The sequence below is a fragment of the Opisthorchis viverrini genome (assembly GCF_000715545.1).
Source record: "Opisthorchis viverrini unplaced genomic scaffold opera_v5_413, whole genome shotgun sequence".
Taxonomy (NCBI): domain Eukaryota; kingdom Metazoa; phylum Platyhelminthes; class Trematoda; order Opisthorchiida; family Opisthorchiidae; genus Opisthorchis; species Opisthorchis viverrini.
The window spans coordinates 157422-177379 of NW_008752074.1; the positions used below are offsets into that span (position 1 = coordinate 157422).

General features: G+C 45.3%; 2 protein-coding genes across 2 annotated transcripts in view; one reads left to right on the forward strand and one right to left on the reverse strand.

Moving 5' to 3' along the window:
- T265_10861 (hypothetical protein) overlaps positions 1-3158 on the forward strand; it is a gene marked incomplete at both ends in the record, with an annotated part of 4999 nt that extends 1841 nt beyond the window's left edge. The window contains 2 exons of the mRNA XM_009177350.1: positions 1375-1711; positions 2933-3158. Of these exons, the coding sequence (XP_009175614.1) occupies positions 1375-1659 (285 nt within the window). The remainder of the gene's footprint in view (positions 1-1374; positions 1712-2932) is intronic.
- Positions 3159-5821: 2663 nt separating this feature from the next.
- Positions 5822-19958, reverse strand: part of T265_10862 (hypothetical protein) — a gene marked incomplete at both ends in the record, with an annotated part of 19667 nt that continues 5530 nt past the window's right edge. The window contains 5 exons of the mRNA XM_009177351.1: positions 5822-6187; positions 10720-10822; positions 12516-12729; positions 14725-14805; positions 19063-19130. Coding sequence (XP_009175615.1) covers positions 6049-6187; positions 10720-10822; positions 12516-12729; positions 14725-14805; positions 19063-19130 — 605 coding nt within the window. The remainder of the gene's footprint in view (positions 6188-10719; positions 10823-12515; positions 12730-14724; positions 14806-19062; positions 19131-19958) is intronic.

The window sequence follows — 19958 nt, forward strand, 5'->3', positions numbered from 1 at the left end:
CTTCCAATACCTAACTGCCATGCCACCTGAAGGAATAACGAGGGCTGGGATACTGCCAGGTTACTCAAGCCTAGACACGGGAAATCGAGAGGCAGAGGTCGGGTTCGAATCACGGACCTTCCGGTCAGTAAATTCGCTCTCTAACCACTGATCCATCTCGTGCCCTCATGGAGTAGGTAGACTGACAAGGTGACATCAAGAGCTCTCGAATGAACTATCAACAATCAGTCAACTTATCGTGTTCAAGAAGTGTTGGCTTTTCCCTCCGGTACTTCTCTTTAGTCACAGGAGTTTCATGCTTGGCACATGTTTCGTCCCAATTTAGAAAGACGGATGGCATGCAGGTAATCCAGAACCCTCTTCTTTGCCAGTGTGATTGTTGGAGGTTTGGTGTCTACATCAGAACAAGCTATAGTCTTAATAGCAGTTCTAGTAATTGGTGGATCTATTTGACTTAAGTGGTTTAGTTTCTGCGGTTACATTTCAATAGGTATCACTTGTTTTATACCGCCTTCTTGCTAGCGAGGAACCCTACCAAGTAGGTACGAGCTAGTCGCGGCGAACGGACCTACTGCCATCCTGACTTGACTGCTCTTGGTGACTCGTTTCGGAGGGGAGCTGGCAGACACGAGGTTCATTCACGTTTAATGGCATCATTAATGCCTACCTTTAGCAGGATTTGAGCTCCGGTCGCCTGACCTACGACGCGCTGGCTCCTACTGCTATTCAGCGCATTCGTGCTGGACGCGCCTGGACACGTTTACACTTGGGTGTTAAGTGCAATCTACTCATAATTGGCTGTTTACCAACTTCGATTCCATTCGTATGTCTTCTAGTGTTATCCTGTTTAGTGGTTGCTTTGATGGCGTCTTGATTGTATTCAGTACCTCGGTGGAATCTCTGGCTTTTCTTTGATTACATCCATGCGAATTTCCATGACTGGTGAAGATTTTCCCTGTCCCCAGCCCACGACACTCGAACCGTGTATATCCCTGCTCCAAATGGCACCGCAGCAAACCTCTCTCTATCAATCAAAATCAAAAGCACAGCTTCTGTCAACTGCGGCACGAGGTTCATTCACGTTTAATGGCATCATTAATGCCTACCTTTAGCAGGATTTGAGCTCCGGTCGCCTGACCTACGACGCGCTGGCTCCTACTGCTATTCAGCGCATTCGTGCTGGACGCGCCTGGACACGTTTACACTTGGGTGTTAAGTGCAATCTACTCATAATTGGCTGTTTACCAACTTCGATTCCATTCGTATGTCTTCTAGTGTTACCCTGTTTAGTGGTTGCTTTGATGGCGTCTTGATTGTATTCAGTACCTCGGTGGAATCTCTGGCTTTTCTTTGATTACATCCATGCGAATTTCCATGACTGGTGAAGATTTTCCCTGTCCCCAGCCCACGACACTCGAACCGTGTATATCCCTGCTCCAAATGGCACCGCAGCAAACCTCCACATCTCTATCAAAATCAAAAGCACAGCTTCTGTCAACTGCGGCGGATAAAAAACCGACGGAAGTTAGGCAGAAGATTGTTCGGGATGGATCAGATCCCGGTTTTGCAATGCTTCTTTATGATAAACTGGTGCATTTAAAATTGGCCCAGGTGGAATCAAGTCCCATAGGCGATGTTTGTGAAGACCAGGAGCAATGAATGCCATCAAGATCGTGGATATCAGCGACAACTTCTGTCTACCCTTACACATGTAAGTGTCATGAGCATTAGGCTTGTTATGTACACTTGTTACTTCACTGTTTGGGCCACAAATCCGAACCAGAGACTGTTTTTGTCTACTACCTTCGCCATGACGCAAAGACTGGCAAGCGTTTCTGGGCTGTCCGTCCCCGTTTACACCAGAGCTCTGATTACAACCGACAGTAAGCCCTGGCATTGTGCCAGTCTGCTACATATGCGCAGTAACGTAAAACTGACGAGTGGAGTTGCTATTGATTGAAGTGTCAGTAGAAACTTCGTCCCTTAGCATAACAATAACTAGGCGAGCTACTCTGAACCATCGCACGCCATGTTGCGCGCAAACCAAAGGACAACTTAACTGCACATCTGCACACTGGAATACCTTAAAACTGAATTCAATTCATGTTGAACTTGAACGTCCGCAAGATAATCCGAGGACGGTATAATACGACTGTGAAAAAGGGAAAGCATCGATTGTTTAGAACGACTCAAATTTCCCAGTTCACAACGGTTATCATGTATTTTGCAGAATTTTTTAGCGGAATACACTCATTTGTAATCGAATTCGGTATTGCGAAAGACTCACCTGGAACCTTGCTGAATCTCTAGTTTATGATTCAGCTGGGTTCCAGGTAAGCCTGTCGCAAAACAAAACTTGTTTACAATGATAACATTTCGCTAATTTCGTGCAATCTGGGTTCAAGTAGATCACAAGGCTGACGGAAACTCAGGGAATGCGCCTACCTGATAAGCCCCAAGAATGGACGGATTTTCAGCAACCTTATGAGTAGAACATCACAAATATTAACATGTATCGCGATATCTCGAATATCGTAGCGACTGAAACATGAGTCGACCTGGTGCAGCACATTCAGTTGCCTGGAAACATCACAAACGAGAGGTTCAGCTGGGTTCCAGAGGAGTCTCTCGAAGAACCAAATTAGTTTGCAAATGATTGTATATTCGCTACTCCACCATTGATTCACACTGTGCCTTTGCCTGACAGGTTCACATTTGATTGGTATGTGAAATTCAGTGAGTTTAATGTTAACAAAATGCATCCACTAGAATTGAAGTCACACCATCGTCGTCAATGGTTTATGATTGGAGTGTGCATGATAGTACTGACCGAACCCAGTTAGCTATTTACCCAGAGAACTTGTGTTTTAGTAGCAACGCTGGGCACAACCGTGTTAGTTTTATCATATCCTTTCTATGTTTCACCTTCCAGTACGGGACAAAACTTTGGACAGAATATATAATAAGAACCAGCGGATCAATTCAACTAGATTGTATAGTGGCCAAGTTTACTCGCAACCTCACCTGGTCCATAACTTACTCCGACTCTATCCCCAACCTTTTTTAAAAAGAATATTGTCCCTTCCGATAAACATTATTATCTACTGCCCTGTCCTCATACATTTCGGAGGTGGCCATCAAGATTTAGCTACCCGCTCGCTGGGACATTCGTTGTGATGGGCATCATCTAGAGGTTCGATGTTTATCGGATCCCCTGCATAGATCAAGAAAAGTGAGCCTGTCCAGTTGTCTAGTTGCAGATAGTCGCGTTTCTTGGCGGGTTAGGCACGGCTTTGTGGGGTTGCTTGACCAAGTATTAGAATCAAGCAACAACTGTCAGTTGTAGTCATTGAAATCAACCATTGTCTAAACTTGAGGGTTAGGTCAGAACTCGAGCACTCTATCTGTACTGAGCGTTCTCAAGAAATAGCGCTTGCCCTACTCAAAACGGTGCGCGTTATAAGCACAATGCTATCAGCTGCAAACTTCTTGCGCCAAAACATTTTGTTACTTGCCCTACTCAAAACGGTGCGCGTTATAAGCACAATGCTATCAGCTGCAAACTTCTTGCGCCAAAATGTTGCATTTTGTTACGTCGGTGCTCAAACCAAAAGCCATCCTTGTCTACATTCATATTTTGCAGCTCACCAAATTTCACTTTCCACTGATGCAATCATACCTCAGTCTTGTGGGATAACTTCCCAGCATCTCTGAGACCCCGGGATGCCTAAATGAGGCTCAAAAGTTTGGACTGGTATTCTGGAATCAGTTGCCCGGTTGCTTCAGCTCATCAGGGACACGTCATAGCTTTCTAAAATTCAATTTCATTGTGCGAATACTGAGCAACACTCAAAACAGCTGCAAACCAGTCAAAATACCGGTCAAAAAATACACACAGTTAAATGTTCAGACCAAATGCTCACATCGTCCACAAGAACTTTGTTTTTTCCTGGAGCAGATAGATTCTGACGGCTCCATGCACAAAACTGCCCATTTTGGTGTAATGACTTTGTCTTGTATACGTTTCTTCTTCGGTTCCGCACATTTTTCCGACCACCGTTTCAATCATCTTCCGTCCATGTTTCTGTGAGATTAGCTGGACTTTTTTATTGACCGCGATCACCAACAGGACAGGTTAAGACAGCCACCCATAAGAGTACGTTGAAACTGTGCCCATGCTTGCTTCCGAAAAACAGAATAGAATCAGAGCAGATTTGCTGAAAGGTGAAGATTCATTTCTTGGGCCTAAGCAGATGCACAACCATTGTACAAATGAGATGCTCTACAATGACATATGCAAGTTTTCAGGCCTTCTGTTCAAGATATCTGACAAGACATCAGCCTTAACGATTGGTGTCTGCTAGATAGCGTGTACGGGCGTACCATCACGCACGCTATTCTCTGTCACCCACAAATCCTTCTGATAGGGTACATAACCATCCCTTCAGTCGTCTATCCGAGAGACTACTTTGAAGTAAATGTGTCAGTTGTCGTTTGGTGCGTGCATTGCCGCTCCTGCCTGGTATCCGACACACCAATGCAGCCAATCAGCTGATTGCATTCGCCGGAAACATCTGGCGCAACCTTCTGGTAGAATGGCCTTCAACTATGGGCACCTGATGCAAGTGGAACCCAGCCAGCTAATAAGGCGGACAGTCGGATGTAGATAAGCTGGAGAATATGAACCTCGAAGTTTCGGTGGACACCGATCGGTTAGCTGAATACATGATTTACCTTGGGAACATCAAGACAGTTGATCAGCCAACTTAATCCGTTTGCAGTTCCCTCTAAAGAACACCCAATCCTTACCCAAGAGAGACCAAGGCGAAGAAGTGGATTTTGCTTTTCACAGTAGATGGTCTGTCTCTGTACACTGGGTCCAGACGGATGAAGAGTATTCTGTAAATGTAAAAACTCTCTCGACAGGATAAACATTTCCGAATGCCATTGATTTACATGTTTGTGGCCATTAGTATGGCTAAGACGCAGATCATCGTGATTATCTTTGTGAACGGAAGGCCTTGGGCGTCATTGGGTCTTCGGTGACAGAACCACACTTTGCACGGCCTTTCAGCAAAGTGAGAAGAGCAGAGAGCGGGCGACTGATGAGTCAGTCGTCACAGTCCTCGTACATTGCACCCAGTGCGGAAATCTATGTTGACCGGATTGTATCGTCTCTCAACTGAGAACAGCACTTCCCTATGACAACTCCCAGCTAAGTTAAGCACCACTGAGTAGAAATGAAGTTTGTTTGTTGTGTGCCTATAATGTAGTCCACATTGCTCATTTGCTTGGTTGAAAAAGATACAACATACGTTTCTATCAGTTTCTACCGCCCAAATGGGCGCTTGACGGTCCAGACACGCTGAACGTCGCAGACCAACAGCGAAGCTCTCACACTTCCGTCTTGTTCTTGACGTGCGCCGGCTGAGCGCATAGCTCTGATTGCAGACTCCTTTTGCAATCTCGTGATACCATTTTGCTGAGTATTCAGTAGGAAAACTGAGTTTACCTGAACGGACATCTCCAAAGACCAGGTGGACAAAACGGAAGCCTGAACTCCAAGTTATGCCGCGGATGATTCAAGTTTAATCAATCATTTGGGATGATAATACTACTAAGGACGAGATGACAAAACCTACTACTTAGAGCTTCTCAAAGTGTAGGCCAATCAAACTGCTGACTGGACGTTCATGGTTGGGACAGCTGCTACACGGAAGTTTGTGGGTCATAATCTCAAAAGCGCGCACCGCCAGTTATTTGTGATAAAGATGATTCTCCGTCTTTCGGTACAAAGTGACTTTTTCATGGAATCTCAAGGCGTGCACAGAAACCAACTCAATCTGTCGTGGCAGCCAACCGTCGTGAATAATAAGAGCAGCGGGATTTTTTACGATCATTATGACTTACAATCCACACGGGTAACAATACATTGCATAAGAAACGAAAATCATAGAGAAAGGTGAAAGAATAGCCAAATCGTTCACGAAATCGAACAGGTTGTAAAGTTGTAATAAGGCCTTCCCCAGGATGCAGTTGAAAGTGTTCCTATAAATTTCCCGTACGAGAGCCTCGTTGTGGTGCATCCGGTTGCACTTCAGGTGCCGTCCTTCGAAACTCATCAAGCTCCCTGAGAGAACTGGAAATCCGTTCGATCAGTGGATATTGCGACATGTCTATGTGGAACCTAGGAATTCAAAATATAGCACTGTGTATGTTGGCATCCGAGGATATCGATTCAAGTAGGCCAAAAATAATACAAACAAAAGTAGCATTCAGCTATGGAGCTTCGTTATCAGACATCTGATAAGAGGATGTCTCCAAGTCTAACAACCACATGTCCGGATGTTCAGCCAAAGGCTTCGGCTACATAAACATCTCGCCCTAACGACGACCTCGGCATCATTCGCCCCCTACTTTCGCCGGTCATAAACCTTTCTACTCATCTTGTGTTAGCATGCAACGCAGTCAGAGCAGAAAACAGCGGGCATTCAAGTGATTGGTTGTAATGCACCCCATTATATTGATTCCGGTTACCTAGACAGCACCTTGTCAACAAGCTTGGTAACAAATAGCGAATCGAAAGCGCAGATGGCAAAGGTCAATGCTGTGTTTGGTTGCCTTGAGAAACGCACCTGAAGCAACTGCTTTGGCGTGTTGGTACCAGAACTGCAGTAAATCGGTCTGTTCGATGACTTTATCACTGTACTATAGGCACCATCATGTGCAGAGAACTGATATTTCAACCGGAATCCCCAGAGGGTCGAATATCGGATTATCGAACCAAGAAACAAACTTGGAATCAGATCGACCAAGGTTAGATAGAGAACTCGCTTCAACACGGATCAGAGAATGAAAGCGGGGAACGCCAAACTCGAAGGTCAGGTAGTCACCGACCGAGCAGACCGAGCAATGGAACCGCCTAACTGGACAACCTAGCATGTTCGAAGGCTAGCCCCCGGACTAGCACCACGCACATTAACACACGCCCGACTACTTAATGTACAGCCGCTGACCCATCGATACGTTCCACTCCACTGCACTGTCACCTCGATTGTTGATGAAACGCTTGCAACCGAAATGTCCGGCTCAAAGAACAAACAAACTACCATGCAAAGGTAGCGCCACCCGATGATGGTGTTGGCACACTCATCACTTTCGAATAGAAAATTTACGTCTCAGTGTCTACGAGTAAGACATTTGCCAGCTGTGTTTGTCCACCACCAGATTTCGTCATGATGTAAGGTCAAAAAACTTTTTTTTCAAATCGCCTCAATTCCGCTTCCGCACCGCAGTTTACGCTTTCCTCGGTCTCGAAGAGCATTCTTCAACTGTCGGTATTGCAACAATTGTTTGGATATCCGATCCAATCCCATTCATTCCGCGTGGTCTGGTTAGCGCAATTGGTTGTGGATTAAGGTGCCCTGGATTACGCAAACTGTCGCCTACCGAGGAATTTGAGTATTCGGAGCTCGATCTGACTAATGTATGCTTATACTTCTCTGCAGATATAGCAGATGAAACCAATTGATATTCCGGTATATTCTCGGTAGCTCGCTGAGATAGCATGACTGGTCGAGATTTTCATGTTCTTGACCTCTACCGAAATCGACGCTACCCTCCGATTTTCGCAAGTCCAACTCTTTGTCGATCATTTGGTCGAAGGTGAGGGAACCACCGAGGTGAAAAAACTGGGTTAACACACTTTCCCACTAAAAATTATTCGTCGATCGAATTTTAAAGAATCCCATCATTTTCTTCAAGGTTTCCGAGTCTTGATCAACTCAATCGCTGAGAGGAAAAGATGGCTGGTATCGGTTGAATAACGCTCGACAGCTGAGTGCAAAACCCATTTTTGCACTTCATAATGAGAACTTGTGGGTGCAAGGACGCTCACAAATGTAGTAAAACGCCATCTTGCCAATCGAATTTGATTTGGCATTAATGTTGAATTGATACAGTTTGGCTCATCAAAGATTGCTGAAAACAAGTTTCCAGATATTGCAAACCTAACTCCGTCTTCCTGTCGACGGTTTTTTGAAAGTCCCGTCCAGAAGAGTGTATCCAGTTCCATGTCCTGCTTTATTCTGTCAAACTTGTCTTATTCAATGCTTCAATGTCGATACCATAGCGCTTGAGTTCTTTGGAAACAAGTGTTGTTCGCCGTTCAGACCTATCATCATCAGCCTTATCCAGTAGGATTATAATGCACCAGGTTCGAAGCTTAATTTCTTCAGTGATATTTTTATATGCACAATATGTCTTCGTATCCGACCGAGTTTTGAAGTCCAGTCCTTTTCCAAACGTCCGGGATATGGGTCTGAGTGGGGTCTTACTAACCCAACTCAAGCTTTCAACTTCCAGATCTTACCAACAAAACGGTGAGCGATAAGGTTTTCTCCAGAGCACCTTCTAGAGAAGCCTACGACCTTGCAGTCCGACCCAGTTTGGTGTGGAGGACTGGTCTAGTTCGGGGAAGTAGAGGGTGGGACGTGCGCACCTTGCTCTTAAGTGCTACTGATAACATCAGGTGGTACCAAACGTTTACTTTTTAATAGTACTTCAACCGTATAGGATGACTCACCGTCAGTCGCGGCCAACTGCTGCACGCCCGGAGTGTACGATTTACAGAGCTGACTTTTCCAACCTACTCTTCCTTGGTAGCATCGCTATCTCCATCGTAAAAGAATCGTTCAGCTGTAGTAACCTTTCGGTGCCTAAATACCATGCCACCCAAAGGTTGTCAGGTTGCCCAAGCCTAGACAGGGGGTGTCCAGAGGCAGAGGTCGGGTCCGAACCACGGACCTTCCGGTCAGTAAATTCGCGCTCTAACGACTTCGGCCATCTCGCCACTATGTCTCCATAAATATGGAAATGCCGAGTGCCTGAAGGAAACAAACTACTGCCCTAAAACCACTGCCGCACCTGACAATACGGTTTTTCCGCTAGACCGCACCATAATATAAGGGATTGCGGCTTTTAATCTGGTTGCCCGCAGTTGGTTTTTCTAACAAGGTTAAAGCAACAAAAATATTCCAGTCGGCATAGCCCCCAGGGTGGACACACCATGCAGTTGTCCAGATTCCGTCATAATGAGACGACGTGCAATTAATAACGATTTCATCAAGGCCAACCTGGCTAAAAAAACTAGCAGGGTTGAATGCACAACGTTTTTATAACAGTACAAGTTTGTTAGTAATAAACATATGTAAACCGTCCCGGTTTGTTTATTCACCCAAGAACTACGATCCACGGGTCCATGTGGACTTGCACGGCAATGCTAACCTGAAACTGTGGGGATTTTGATAAACAAAACTAGCTGCTAGCTGGTTACGAGGACCAGAATAGCTCGATAGAAACAGTGACAATGAAGTTCCTTCGTGAATCTTCGATGACCTTCCACCAATATGAACTTACTAATTTCGGTCGAAGGGACAGGGACAGGGAGGTTCCTCGTATGCTCATCCGAGAAAGTTTATGCAGCGGGAACGAAGAAACTACTAAGTCCATGTTGTAGGAATGGAAGCACTTCGTTCTGAAAGCTAAAGCCTTCAAAACTGTGCGATGGAGACAGACTGCTGCATCCATTGTAGATACACGAGTCTTGTACATCACTTGGGGCTCTCGATGAAAAATTCACAACACCAGTCAGTAGTCCGTCTAGAGCTTTCAACAGAAGATAAGTGCATAGAACTGGACGGGATTCTGGCGGATTACAAAGTCGACGGGTTTTCGGTATTGAATCTGGACCCATTTCTAAGGAACTTGAACAATTCACAAAGTGGAAGGTAGCTTACCGAGGCACAGTACCTTAACAGCAGCGGAAGCACCCCGTTCCGCACGTCGGTTTCGTTACGGTGGGCGAGATGGCTCAGTGATTAGAGCGCGAATATGCTGACCGGAACCCGACCTACGCCTGTCGACTTCCCCTGCCCACATTTGGGCAACCCGGCCCTCATGTATCCTTCTGGTGGCATAGCAGTTAGCGACCGAAACGGTGCTACAGCTGGACGATTTTTTACGGCGGAGCGCACCATCCGTTCAATGTTCACACTTTGTGATAGTATGAATGTATCCGAAGGCACGGTATTATGACCTTCAGTGGCAAAGCGACCCCCGGAAGAAATAAATTCATGTACCACAATTTATATACTGTGATGGATTGTGTGAATAAGGCTACGCCAAGATGATAACCAAGTTTGATAAATAATACCTCCTGGTTCACGGTATGCACTCATACTGGTACACTTGAACAACGTATACAATACTTACTAATAAATATTATCAGCAATCATCACTGGTAATCCTGATGTTAACGAAACATCGCATGATTACCACGACATCGGTGTGTCAGGGGCAACCCTCTCCAGGAAGTATTGACACAGCGTACAATGCTGATTTCACGGATGACGCCGGCATCTCAGTGAGTAACACTCACTTGGTAGCGGTGTTCATTATGTGGTCAGAAACTCACTGACTGTACCGACATTCTACTCTGTACAGTTGGATGGTATGGGGAGATGATCTAAACAGCAGAGCAATGGTACCCCCTTTGTAGGCTCTGGGATTGTAGGAATAGATCACAATACCTCTTTTAAAGGAATGAGTAATCTACATGCAAAAATAATCCTACATGACGACAATCCGAAACAGGCAACTACGTGTCAATCAACTGATCGTGTGAATCACAGAACCATGTCAAACAAACAAAAAACTAACCGATGTGCATTCACAACTTGTGGTACCAAAAAAATATCAGCCATCGAGAGCTCGTCTCCAAGGCAGAATTTCCCAGCCACTTTTGCCAATTCGTCCTCAAGGGCTGGAAAGTGAAAATACGCGGAATTTGTGGATATTTGAATACAACTGGTTCTTTTCAGTGTTTCGAACGATTCGAGAATCAATACCATTTGACGGAACACAGACAAGCAGCGTTAGTTTTTTTTATTTAAAGACTCCAGGTATGCACCGAATTCGAGAACTACAATGTCACATCCGGCATGATATACGATTAACTCGTCAATCAATATTGACGAGTTTGCTATGGCAATGGAGTGGACATAGAGATCAGAAACCCATCGCAGGTGTCCTAGCATATAATGCAGACTGCCAAACCTATAGGATAACCCCAAGTTCATCGAACGATAGGAACAACACCAGTCAATGCAACAACAATCACTCCGCGCATAATAGTCAATCTGTTGTCAACAAATGAAAGAAAGCCTATGCATCGGGGTAACTTTTAACATCGCCACTTAGAGTTCATATCGCAACAGGTTACGGGAATTCGTGGCTAAGAAAACCAGTGGCCATAGGGAGGGGTAGGTATTGCACATGGGCGATAGTTGATGACAGCGCGTCACGCAATGGAAGGGTGAACGATTGCATAAATTAGTTGGAAAGCTATGAGCTAGGACGGGTAAATGAGTAGGTATGTTTATCCCATGCAAGCTCCTTTGTATTCGGTGTTTTATTGGTAACGCTTGCAGCATCACATTATAGTTGCATTCCTCAAGACGCAGGTAAGTGCACGAAAAACGTATGCTCAATGAATTCCAAGTGAGGTTGTCCGTTAAAAGAGCCTCATTGAGCAGCAAACCTACGTTCCGCAGAGCATAACTGTAATCTGTTGGGTGAGTATCGACTCACAATCGATGATTCAAATGTATCCGGACTGACCATGAATATATAAAAATAAATCATTCAGCTATAACGCCCTTTCGGTGCCTGGCTACCAGACCGCCAGAAGGAAGCATGAGGACTGCGATACTGCCAGGTTGCCCAAGCATAGGCAGGGGTCGGGTTGGAACCACGGACCTTCTGGTCAGTAAATCCACGCTCTAATCACTCAGCCATCTCGCCCCTCCGGACCCACCACGCGATGGAGAACCAGGGTAGACAAATCAGGAGCTTGAAAATAGTTTGAAGAACAACTCCATGCGGTATATTACCCTCCTGAAGACGGATTTTTTTCTAGCCTTGCGACGCTTCTCAGGCAAACAAACATTACAGAACAGAGAAACACCTGACCCGAATACGCCATACAACCGGATAAACCATCCCGGTACACCACTAGAAACAACAATAAGGCGAGTCTAAATCGGACGACAGTTTGACAGTAAGAAGAAACGCTAAACAGCGTAACCAGTTACACAGACTGAAGAAAATGCGAGGCAGAATTATATGATATTGGGTTTGAGAGGGGAAATGGCTCAGGCCGTTTGAAGGTGACCCAAAACCTTGCTCCTAAAAGTAGCAGTCAACAAGTTTGCTTGTAACGCTTTGTAGCGCTCGAGTGTGTAAAAGATGAGGAGAAAGAGTTCGACTCATCATACCCATGTGTACGGTGGATACATTCGAATACTCATCAGGTAGGTAACAATGGCATGCTGTCAACCGAGGTGTGTTTAAGAAACCCTGTATCCCTAATCCGTCGGTTACAGTGGTAGAAAACAATGGTGGTTTTCGTGAATGGGGAGAGGTCACTTAAAAAATTACAAAATCGTAATGTTTACCTTGGAAGCCTCTGTTGATCCAATGTTGGGCCCACTGATCCCTGGACACATCTGGTGGTAGATACCGCATAACAGAAAGATTCTGCAGCGGTTGGATCCCAGAATTGATGATTTCCGACAACTTCCTAACAACAGCTCGTTTGGCCGGGTCCTTTGGAAGCAATGGGCGTCCAATCTGAGCTCGTGTCTCTTCCAAATATTCAATTATTGGAAGCTAGTTTTGGCGGGAAAAAATGAAAGAGACTGATGGTGGAAACCAGCTCATCAGTAGCAAACTTAGTATACTTCACATGGTGCACAAGACGCTAACATTGGAAATCAGGAACTAGGGAAACCAGTTTGACAGTTTTCAGTAGGCGATATGAACAGTACGTTGTTTCCCCAAATCGTTTTGTGAGAGCTGATTGTTTGGGGAAGTGTGACAAAAGGGAAAAGAGCAAAGCAGAAAACATACAATAACAAGGGGTACTAAAAATACACTTCAAGGAGAGCACAGGACCATCCTGATTGTGGGTCGTTCTAAAACAATCAAGACAAATGTTGCCCCTTTATGTAAAAAGACAACCGGTGTACCGGCGGATACTACTAATTAGGCATGCTAGTATGTCGTTTTCTGATAACTCCGCCTCGCGTTTAATGGAAGGTGGAGCTTGTGCAACTGCTTTGAAGCGTACGTTTACACTTACGTGATAGCCAATGAATATCCACGAAAGTTCACGAAGATGCGTGAGCATCTTCAGTTTTTAAGAACGAGAGGCATATGAGATGTTTACTCTCTTGTCCAATAGTTTGTAACCGTTTAGTTGGTGTTTGCTAATAAACGACTTCGAGGCGAAGAGCTTTGCGACTTACACCAGTAACTTGTTGATTCGGCATCAGTGAGCCACCGCCTTATCATCCACTGGGTAATTAGCCGTGAAATCATACGTATGCGACTACCACGTGGGAACTCTGTGCGGGACTAGATCTATAAACGTCCGGGCAAACAAGTTGATCTAACACGACAGTACCATTCATAAAATCACCGACATGACAACCAGTTGAGCTGTCGGTGAAGGTAAACTTGGTAGCTAACAAAGTTTTAACTAGGACCCTTCACACTTATGTGAGAGATGCGATTCCGTCAGCCTAACTCCGTTGAGAATGCGCATTTCCCTCATGGAGATTAATGTCAGCAGTTGTCATAAGTAAACATTAAAATTATTGGTGGTTGATTCATCGAAGGAGACATTTCGATGATTTACTTTGGGCTGGGAAAGCAAAAAGTCCCATTTGGTTCATTGGATAGTTGCACGAAACTGCATTGAGCATTCGACTGAATAAGGCCTCATAGCTTTCGCGGGAGAGATGATGTACTGCAAGTTCGCGTAAGCCATGATAGGAGTGAAGGAAACGCAACAGATTGGCTCGAACCATGAGCTTCCTGGTCAGCACCTTAGTGAATGAGTTGTCTCTTTTACCTTTCCGTCCCGAGAGCAGTCGTATGTTTAACACATCTGAAATGACACTGTGGTTGAACCCTTCTTATTGGTAACCACCTACCGTCACTTGAGTACCGCCCAAAGGTTTTCGGACCACCTAATCTTCCGTAAACTCCAGTGTCAAATGATGCTTATTTTATATCCTGGAAGAAAAGACACCCACAGAAGTGTTCTGGGAGAATAGTGTGCAGAATGTCGTGGTCTCATAATTAATTTCGCGTTTACTATCAAACCGATTATCGTTACTCAAAAACGGTTAACCTGCCATTGTAATGAAGCAAAAAGTGAAAAGCGCTAATGAAAATCGGTGAGCTTATGGATATTTGCTATATGGGTCGATCCTCGTGAGTTACTTCACAAACCTTGTATCATGAAAAGGATTTAATGGGCGCCTTAAGTCGTCCAAAATGGACGGCAACGAACGCACCAAAGATGGCAACTGGGTTCAGTAGATTTTCAGTGAATAGTGAGAACAAATAACCGTACTGAATCTTCGCCATAGATGGCAACTGGGTTCAGTAGATTTTCAGTAAATAGTGGGAACAAATAGCGGTACTGAATTTTCACCACGAAAACCAGGTATTTTGTAACCGGGATCCAATGTAATACCAAACAAACCAGACGTTTGGGACCGCTCTGTCGTTTAAGATTAGCGACCTAAACCAGGTATCGATATACGGAAGTGCTTTACCAAATTCAGATGAGGGGCATCATGGGTGCAAACTTACAGATTGTGTCAGAGTTAATCCATCAATTTGCAGCGCAGGTAATTCACACTTGGGATTCACCTTCCGAAACTCTTCACTAAACTGAATAAGAGATGAGCGTGAGAATACCATTAGGAACGCCATCACAATGAAAATATGGTCAAGACGAACAACTATCTCGAACACATATTTGCAGGCCCATATGTAACCCCAGTTAGGTTGCAACAACAGGGACATCTGTGAACAACATTCTTTACGTCTCGATGCACTCATTTTGTTCTGGCCTCACTAAACAGCTAGCACTCAACTCGAGCTTCTCTCCTACTCAATCGAGTTGAACTCCATACATCTGGCATGCGAAGCGAAAATGTGTTTACCAGTTCACAAGAGCACATTGGGGGGGGGCGATATGGCCCAAGTAGGTACAGCGCGAATTTACTGACCGGAAGGTTCGTGGTTCGAACCAGACCTCCGCGTCTCGACTCCCCCTGTCTAGGCTTGGGCAACCTGACAGTATCCGAGCCCTCGTGCAACCTTCGGGTGGCATGGCAGTTAGGCACCGAAAGGGTGTTACTGCTGAACGAGAGCATACTGGACATATCCGCATCATCATATATGCTTAGCACGTTTAAAACAAGGTGGCACTACCTAACTCGGAAGCCTTGACAGGAGAGGAAGGCGACTGACACAACCATGGAGATCACTGAATCATCGTTCGATGTCGTCGATCCTCAAAACAACCATATCGCTTAACTGGAACACATTGACTTGTTTAGGGACTACAGCTCAGAAAGTGCTGCTGAAGCAGTGTTATCAGGCTTGCTCCACATGTCAGTTCTCGGTGATTTGAATGCCAACAAGAAAGGAGAGAAGCACTGACGAATAAATTCAACACTTTGAGACACCTATGGCGTCAAACCGATACATCTCTGAATCTCCAGGGAGGTGAGTATATCAGGATAAGGTAGGGCTGATTTGTTGTATGGTTATGATACTTGACTTGTTAGAGCAGCGGAGCTGAGGCGTCTTCAGGTCCTCAATAATCGTTGTCTCTGAATCAGAGCTCCTGGGGGTGGTGTCGGAGAATCCGTAACGAAGCAATTAGAAAGCGAGTTTCCGGTTAAGCAACGAGCACTTTCAATGAAAAATGTGTCCAGCACCAGGAGCTGCGTTGGTTAGGCCATGTACGGCGGCGAGATGGTTCGGTGGTTAGAGCGCGAATTTACTGACCGGAAATTCCGCAGTTCGAACTCGACCTCAGCCTCTCCACTTCCTGGTTAGAGCGCGAAGTTACTGACCGGAAATTCCGCAGTTCGCACTCGACCTCTGCCTCTCCACTTCCTATGTCTAGGCTTATGCAACGTGGCAGTATCCCAGCCCTCATACTTCCTTCAGGTGGCACGGCAGCTAGGCACCGAAAAGGTGTTATAGCTGAACGATTTTCATTATAAGACATGCATTGCGTATGCCGAACCATCGTTTGCCTCATAAAGTGCTGCTTTCGGTTCCAAATTCAGAATAGTCGAAGCGGGATGGTGAACAAACCCTGACCTAGCAGAGGGGTATGAAAGAGATTATGAACCGTTTGGGTGCTGTCGGTGTCACTCGCCTTCCAGGATGAAGACAGCGTGATCTCCACTGGCGCCTGACTGGAGACGCTGAATGGAAATCGATGTTATCGGCGTCCCTGTTTTTAGTTCCTATTCAGATTGCCTGAATGAGTGTAGTGAGTAGGCATTTCAGTAAGCTGGCGCTAAGTCACTTCCCTGCCCACCTTTATTCCCTTCTTCAAAATAAAGTTTTTAAATAAACCATATTTGTACGGCAGCGCAGCTGAACACTGATGTCATGCTGTCGATGATGGTGCCCCTCCTTCTTGGACAACTTGATTCCGATCACGCTATGGTGCGTACACGCCCTACAATCCGTCTTCCCCCAAATCCTGGAAAGTCAGTAAGAAACATGCCAATCCGCCATCTTCAAAGGACTACCGTAGCTCAACATTACGATTTGAGCTAACCCGACAACTCTCCACAGTAAATCAATACTGTACTGGTTGTGAGCACGCGGATGAAGAATCACAAAATGTGGAAGGAACTATGCTATCGGCATTCACTGCTGTCTGTCCAACTTCAATTCGACCACACAACCACTGGATGTCGTTGAAATCGCTACCCATGATTGATGCCAGGAAACCCATACCAGCAGATGACGAGTACGACGGCGCCAAATAGTGAAGAGTCTAAGGAAAGACCGAGGGCTCTGGTGGACATCGAAAGCTCGGGAGATGGAGAATGCTTTTGCTACGGGAAATAACCGGCCTCCTGCAACCCAGTCGGTATGGACCTTAATCACCCGTCCGAAGAAGAAATAGAGTACGAAATATCCGTACTGAAACGTGTGAAGGCATCAGGGTCAGATGGTCTGTATCCAGGTTCCTTCAAAGCAGGCGGAGGATTCCTGGTGATACATCTAATAAAGTTTATTGGTGCGATATGGAAATAAGAAAAAAGTGCCAGCAGATTGGGACACGTCTACAATTATTCCCATCTTCAAAAAGGGTATGTGGACCTTGAGTGAAAACCAACATGGTATCAGCCTAGTAGCTGTGACACCAAAGATGCTCTCTGGTCTGAGTGAACACGAGGAGAGGCAGATCCACGAAAGTCAAGCTGGCTTCCGTCCTGCAAGAGGATGCATCGATCACAATTCACCCTCCGACAGATTCTGGAACAGCCACACTGTTGTTTTCTAAGCTTGAAAGCTACGTTTGACTCTGTAGACCATCAGGCACTACTGCAATGTCTGTGGAGCAAAGGTTACCCCCATTAATTCTTGACCCTCATTAAGGCACTGCACGCCGACTCCCGCGGATGTGTGAAGGTCTAAGGTAAGCTCTGGTCTGATTTCACTATATCAAGTGGTGTCAGGGGGCGCTGTCCTATTTCACCTTCCCTCTTCAACTTCGTCATTGGAACGATTATGAAAGACTCACTATCAGCCTCTAACGCCTGTGGGGTCGAAGTGCTCCCGGGGCATTCGCTCACAGACAACAGTTGTTCTTAAAACTGACGCCATGATAACGTAAACAATATTGAATAACCTAAATAATTCCGCCTCGTGGTTTGGCATGCGCTCCACATCTGCAAAGTGTAAAGTGCTACTGCAAGACTGGGTGGGCTCGAACCCTAGCCTCATGCTTGCGGATGCGCCGATTGAGGTAGTAGATAAGTTGTTCTACCTGGGATGCTGTATCAGTCTCGGTGGTCTTGCGAGAGATGTCCATCCTGAATGGGAAGGTCAGAGCACCTTTTGTGAACCTGTGTCACCCGTGGCGTAGGCGTGACACCAGCTTGTCCATCAGTGGTACGAGGAGGAATCATTGACTGGAAAACCTCTAGTGTGGAACATGTTGCATGCAGTATAAATAACCGATAGGTAAGCCCAAGGTTGCTACCCGTAAACAGTTCATGAGGAACCGGATACCCCGAATATGTAAAGTAATACAGCTTACGACCTTTTGGTTAGGTAGTAGATAGAAGTGCTGCCTTTGAATAGAGAGGATTACGAATCGAAGGAAATGACCAAGATAAGCGAAAGAAACTGGACATTACAAGCAATGCCCCAGGTTTACTGTAGAACGCATTGACTTCGGTAGGTATCTTCACCATTGACTAGGTTTTGCGTTCAAAATGGTTAAAGGAACTGTTACGGAACCCGTGAAGTATTTCACCCGAATATGCCGAATGGTGTCAGCTGTTCAGACAATAAGTCAGCCCTCGGTATGGGACCCAGGGGTAGTGAACCGAAAGACCGAAGACCAGCCGTCCACACTGGAGGACGCCAACTGCCGCCCTGTGGCTAGTTTATCGCTCACAGCAGAATGAGGGACAGACATTGTTATCACTGACACACAAAATACTCAATTACAGTCCAAAATTCACTGTATGGTGCATCCATAACACGTTGATGCAAATTTAGTTGGACCTGAGAGTGTGGTACCTGTGTCCGTGTAATGACCGCTAACTCGGATTCACCTTAAAGCGCGACTGCTACGGGTGGTCCCATTTGATTAAGAGAATAACAGTTGTTGGTACGAAGCAAATGAATCATAAAACAGCTTGGATATGTTAAATTTTGCGAGTTTAAATCCAATCCAAACTATGTATAATTAATAATTGACATTGTTCGTAGATCGCTGAATATTAACTGTAATGGGCCTCCCTGTTATGTCGGCCTGCAAGTGACCTCATTTCAAGAGAAAATATTGAGGCATCTGACTACTTAATCGCGTTAAGAAACGATCAATCATTCACATGAATCTTACAGTAACGATGACACCTTCACTGGAAGAATTACCTGTTCACCTGGTTCAGTAAGCATGTTAATTGGCCGGTACTCATAATCGATTCCTTTCAAAGCGAGAGCTGTAAAGCAGAAATAAAAAGCAGTGACTTTCAGAGTTGTAACAGTGCTGTGTAATGACATCACATTTGGAAATATTCCTTCACTCAAAAATGAAAGTGACCACGGTTACGATGGTACCCTAAAGGCAAATTGTACCTGCAGCCAAATATAGGAATGAAAGAATTTGACGTAGATGAGTACAGCATGAGCTGTTTCTGTACGAGCAGATTTGTTGACGCCCAAATTTCTCCAGTAATTTGGGTCTTTGAAGTCAGCTTTGCTATTGACGAGTTGCATACAAGTTGCAACCAACCCCCCTGAATCAGGTCAACAATTGTGTACAGTCACTTAGGAAGTCAACGACTTCCCCATCTTGTTGGACTGTTAAATAGAGCATTCAATACATACCCTCCGGCCATTCTATTTGGAATCCTCAGCTAGTTTGCAGATCTTGAAGACAGCACGGGCCTTACTAAACGCCGGCACCTCGTACGGACGACGCGTAAACTCTTAACAAAAATGCACGACGATGGTATTATCACCCCTAAGCTTCCGATGAGTGGACAGCTGCATAGCATAATAATGAGTTACCAAGGATGACTGAGTTCGTTGGAAGCAACTCACCGATACGGACTCGATAAGAGGCAGAGCTCCGATAACACGAGTAAAGAATAGGCTAAAATGGTCCAATCTGGAGGTATTGAACATGCGCAAACCCACCTTAGACATTCCGTATTCGAAACACTCTAGAACATGATAGAAAATCAAGTTGGAAACCAATTCGAAGGGACAAAAGGCGACGTGAATTGTCTACTGCTAATAAAAACGAACGACGGTACTTTCAGTTC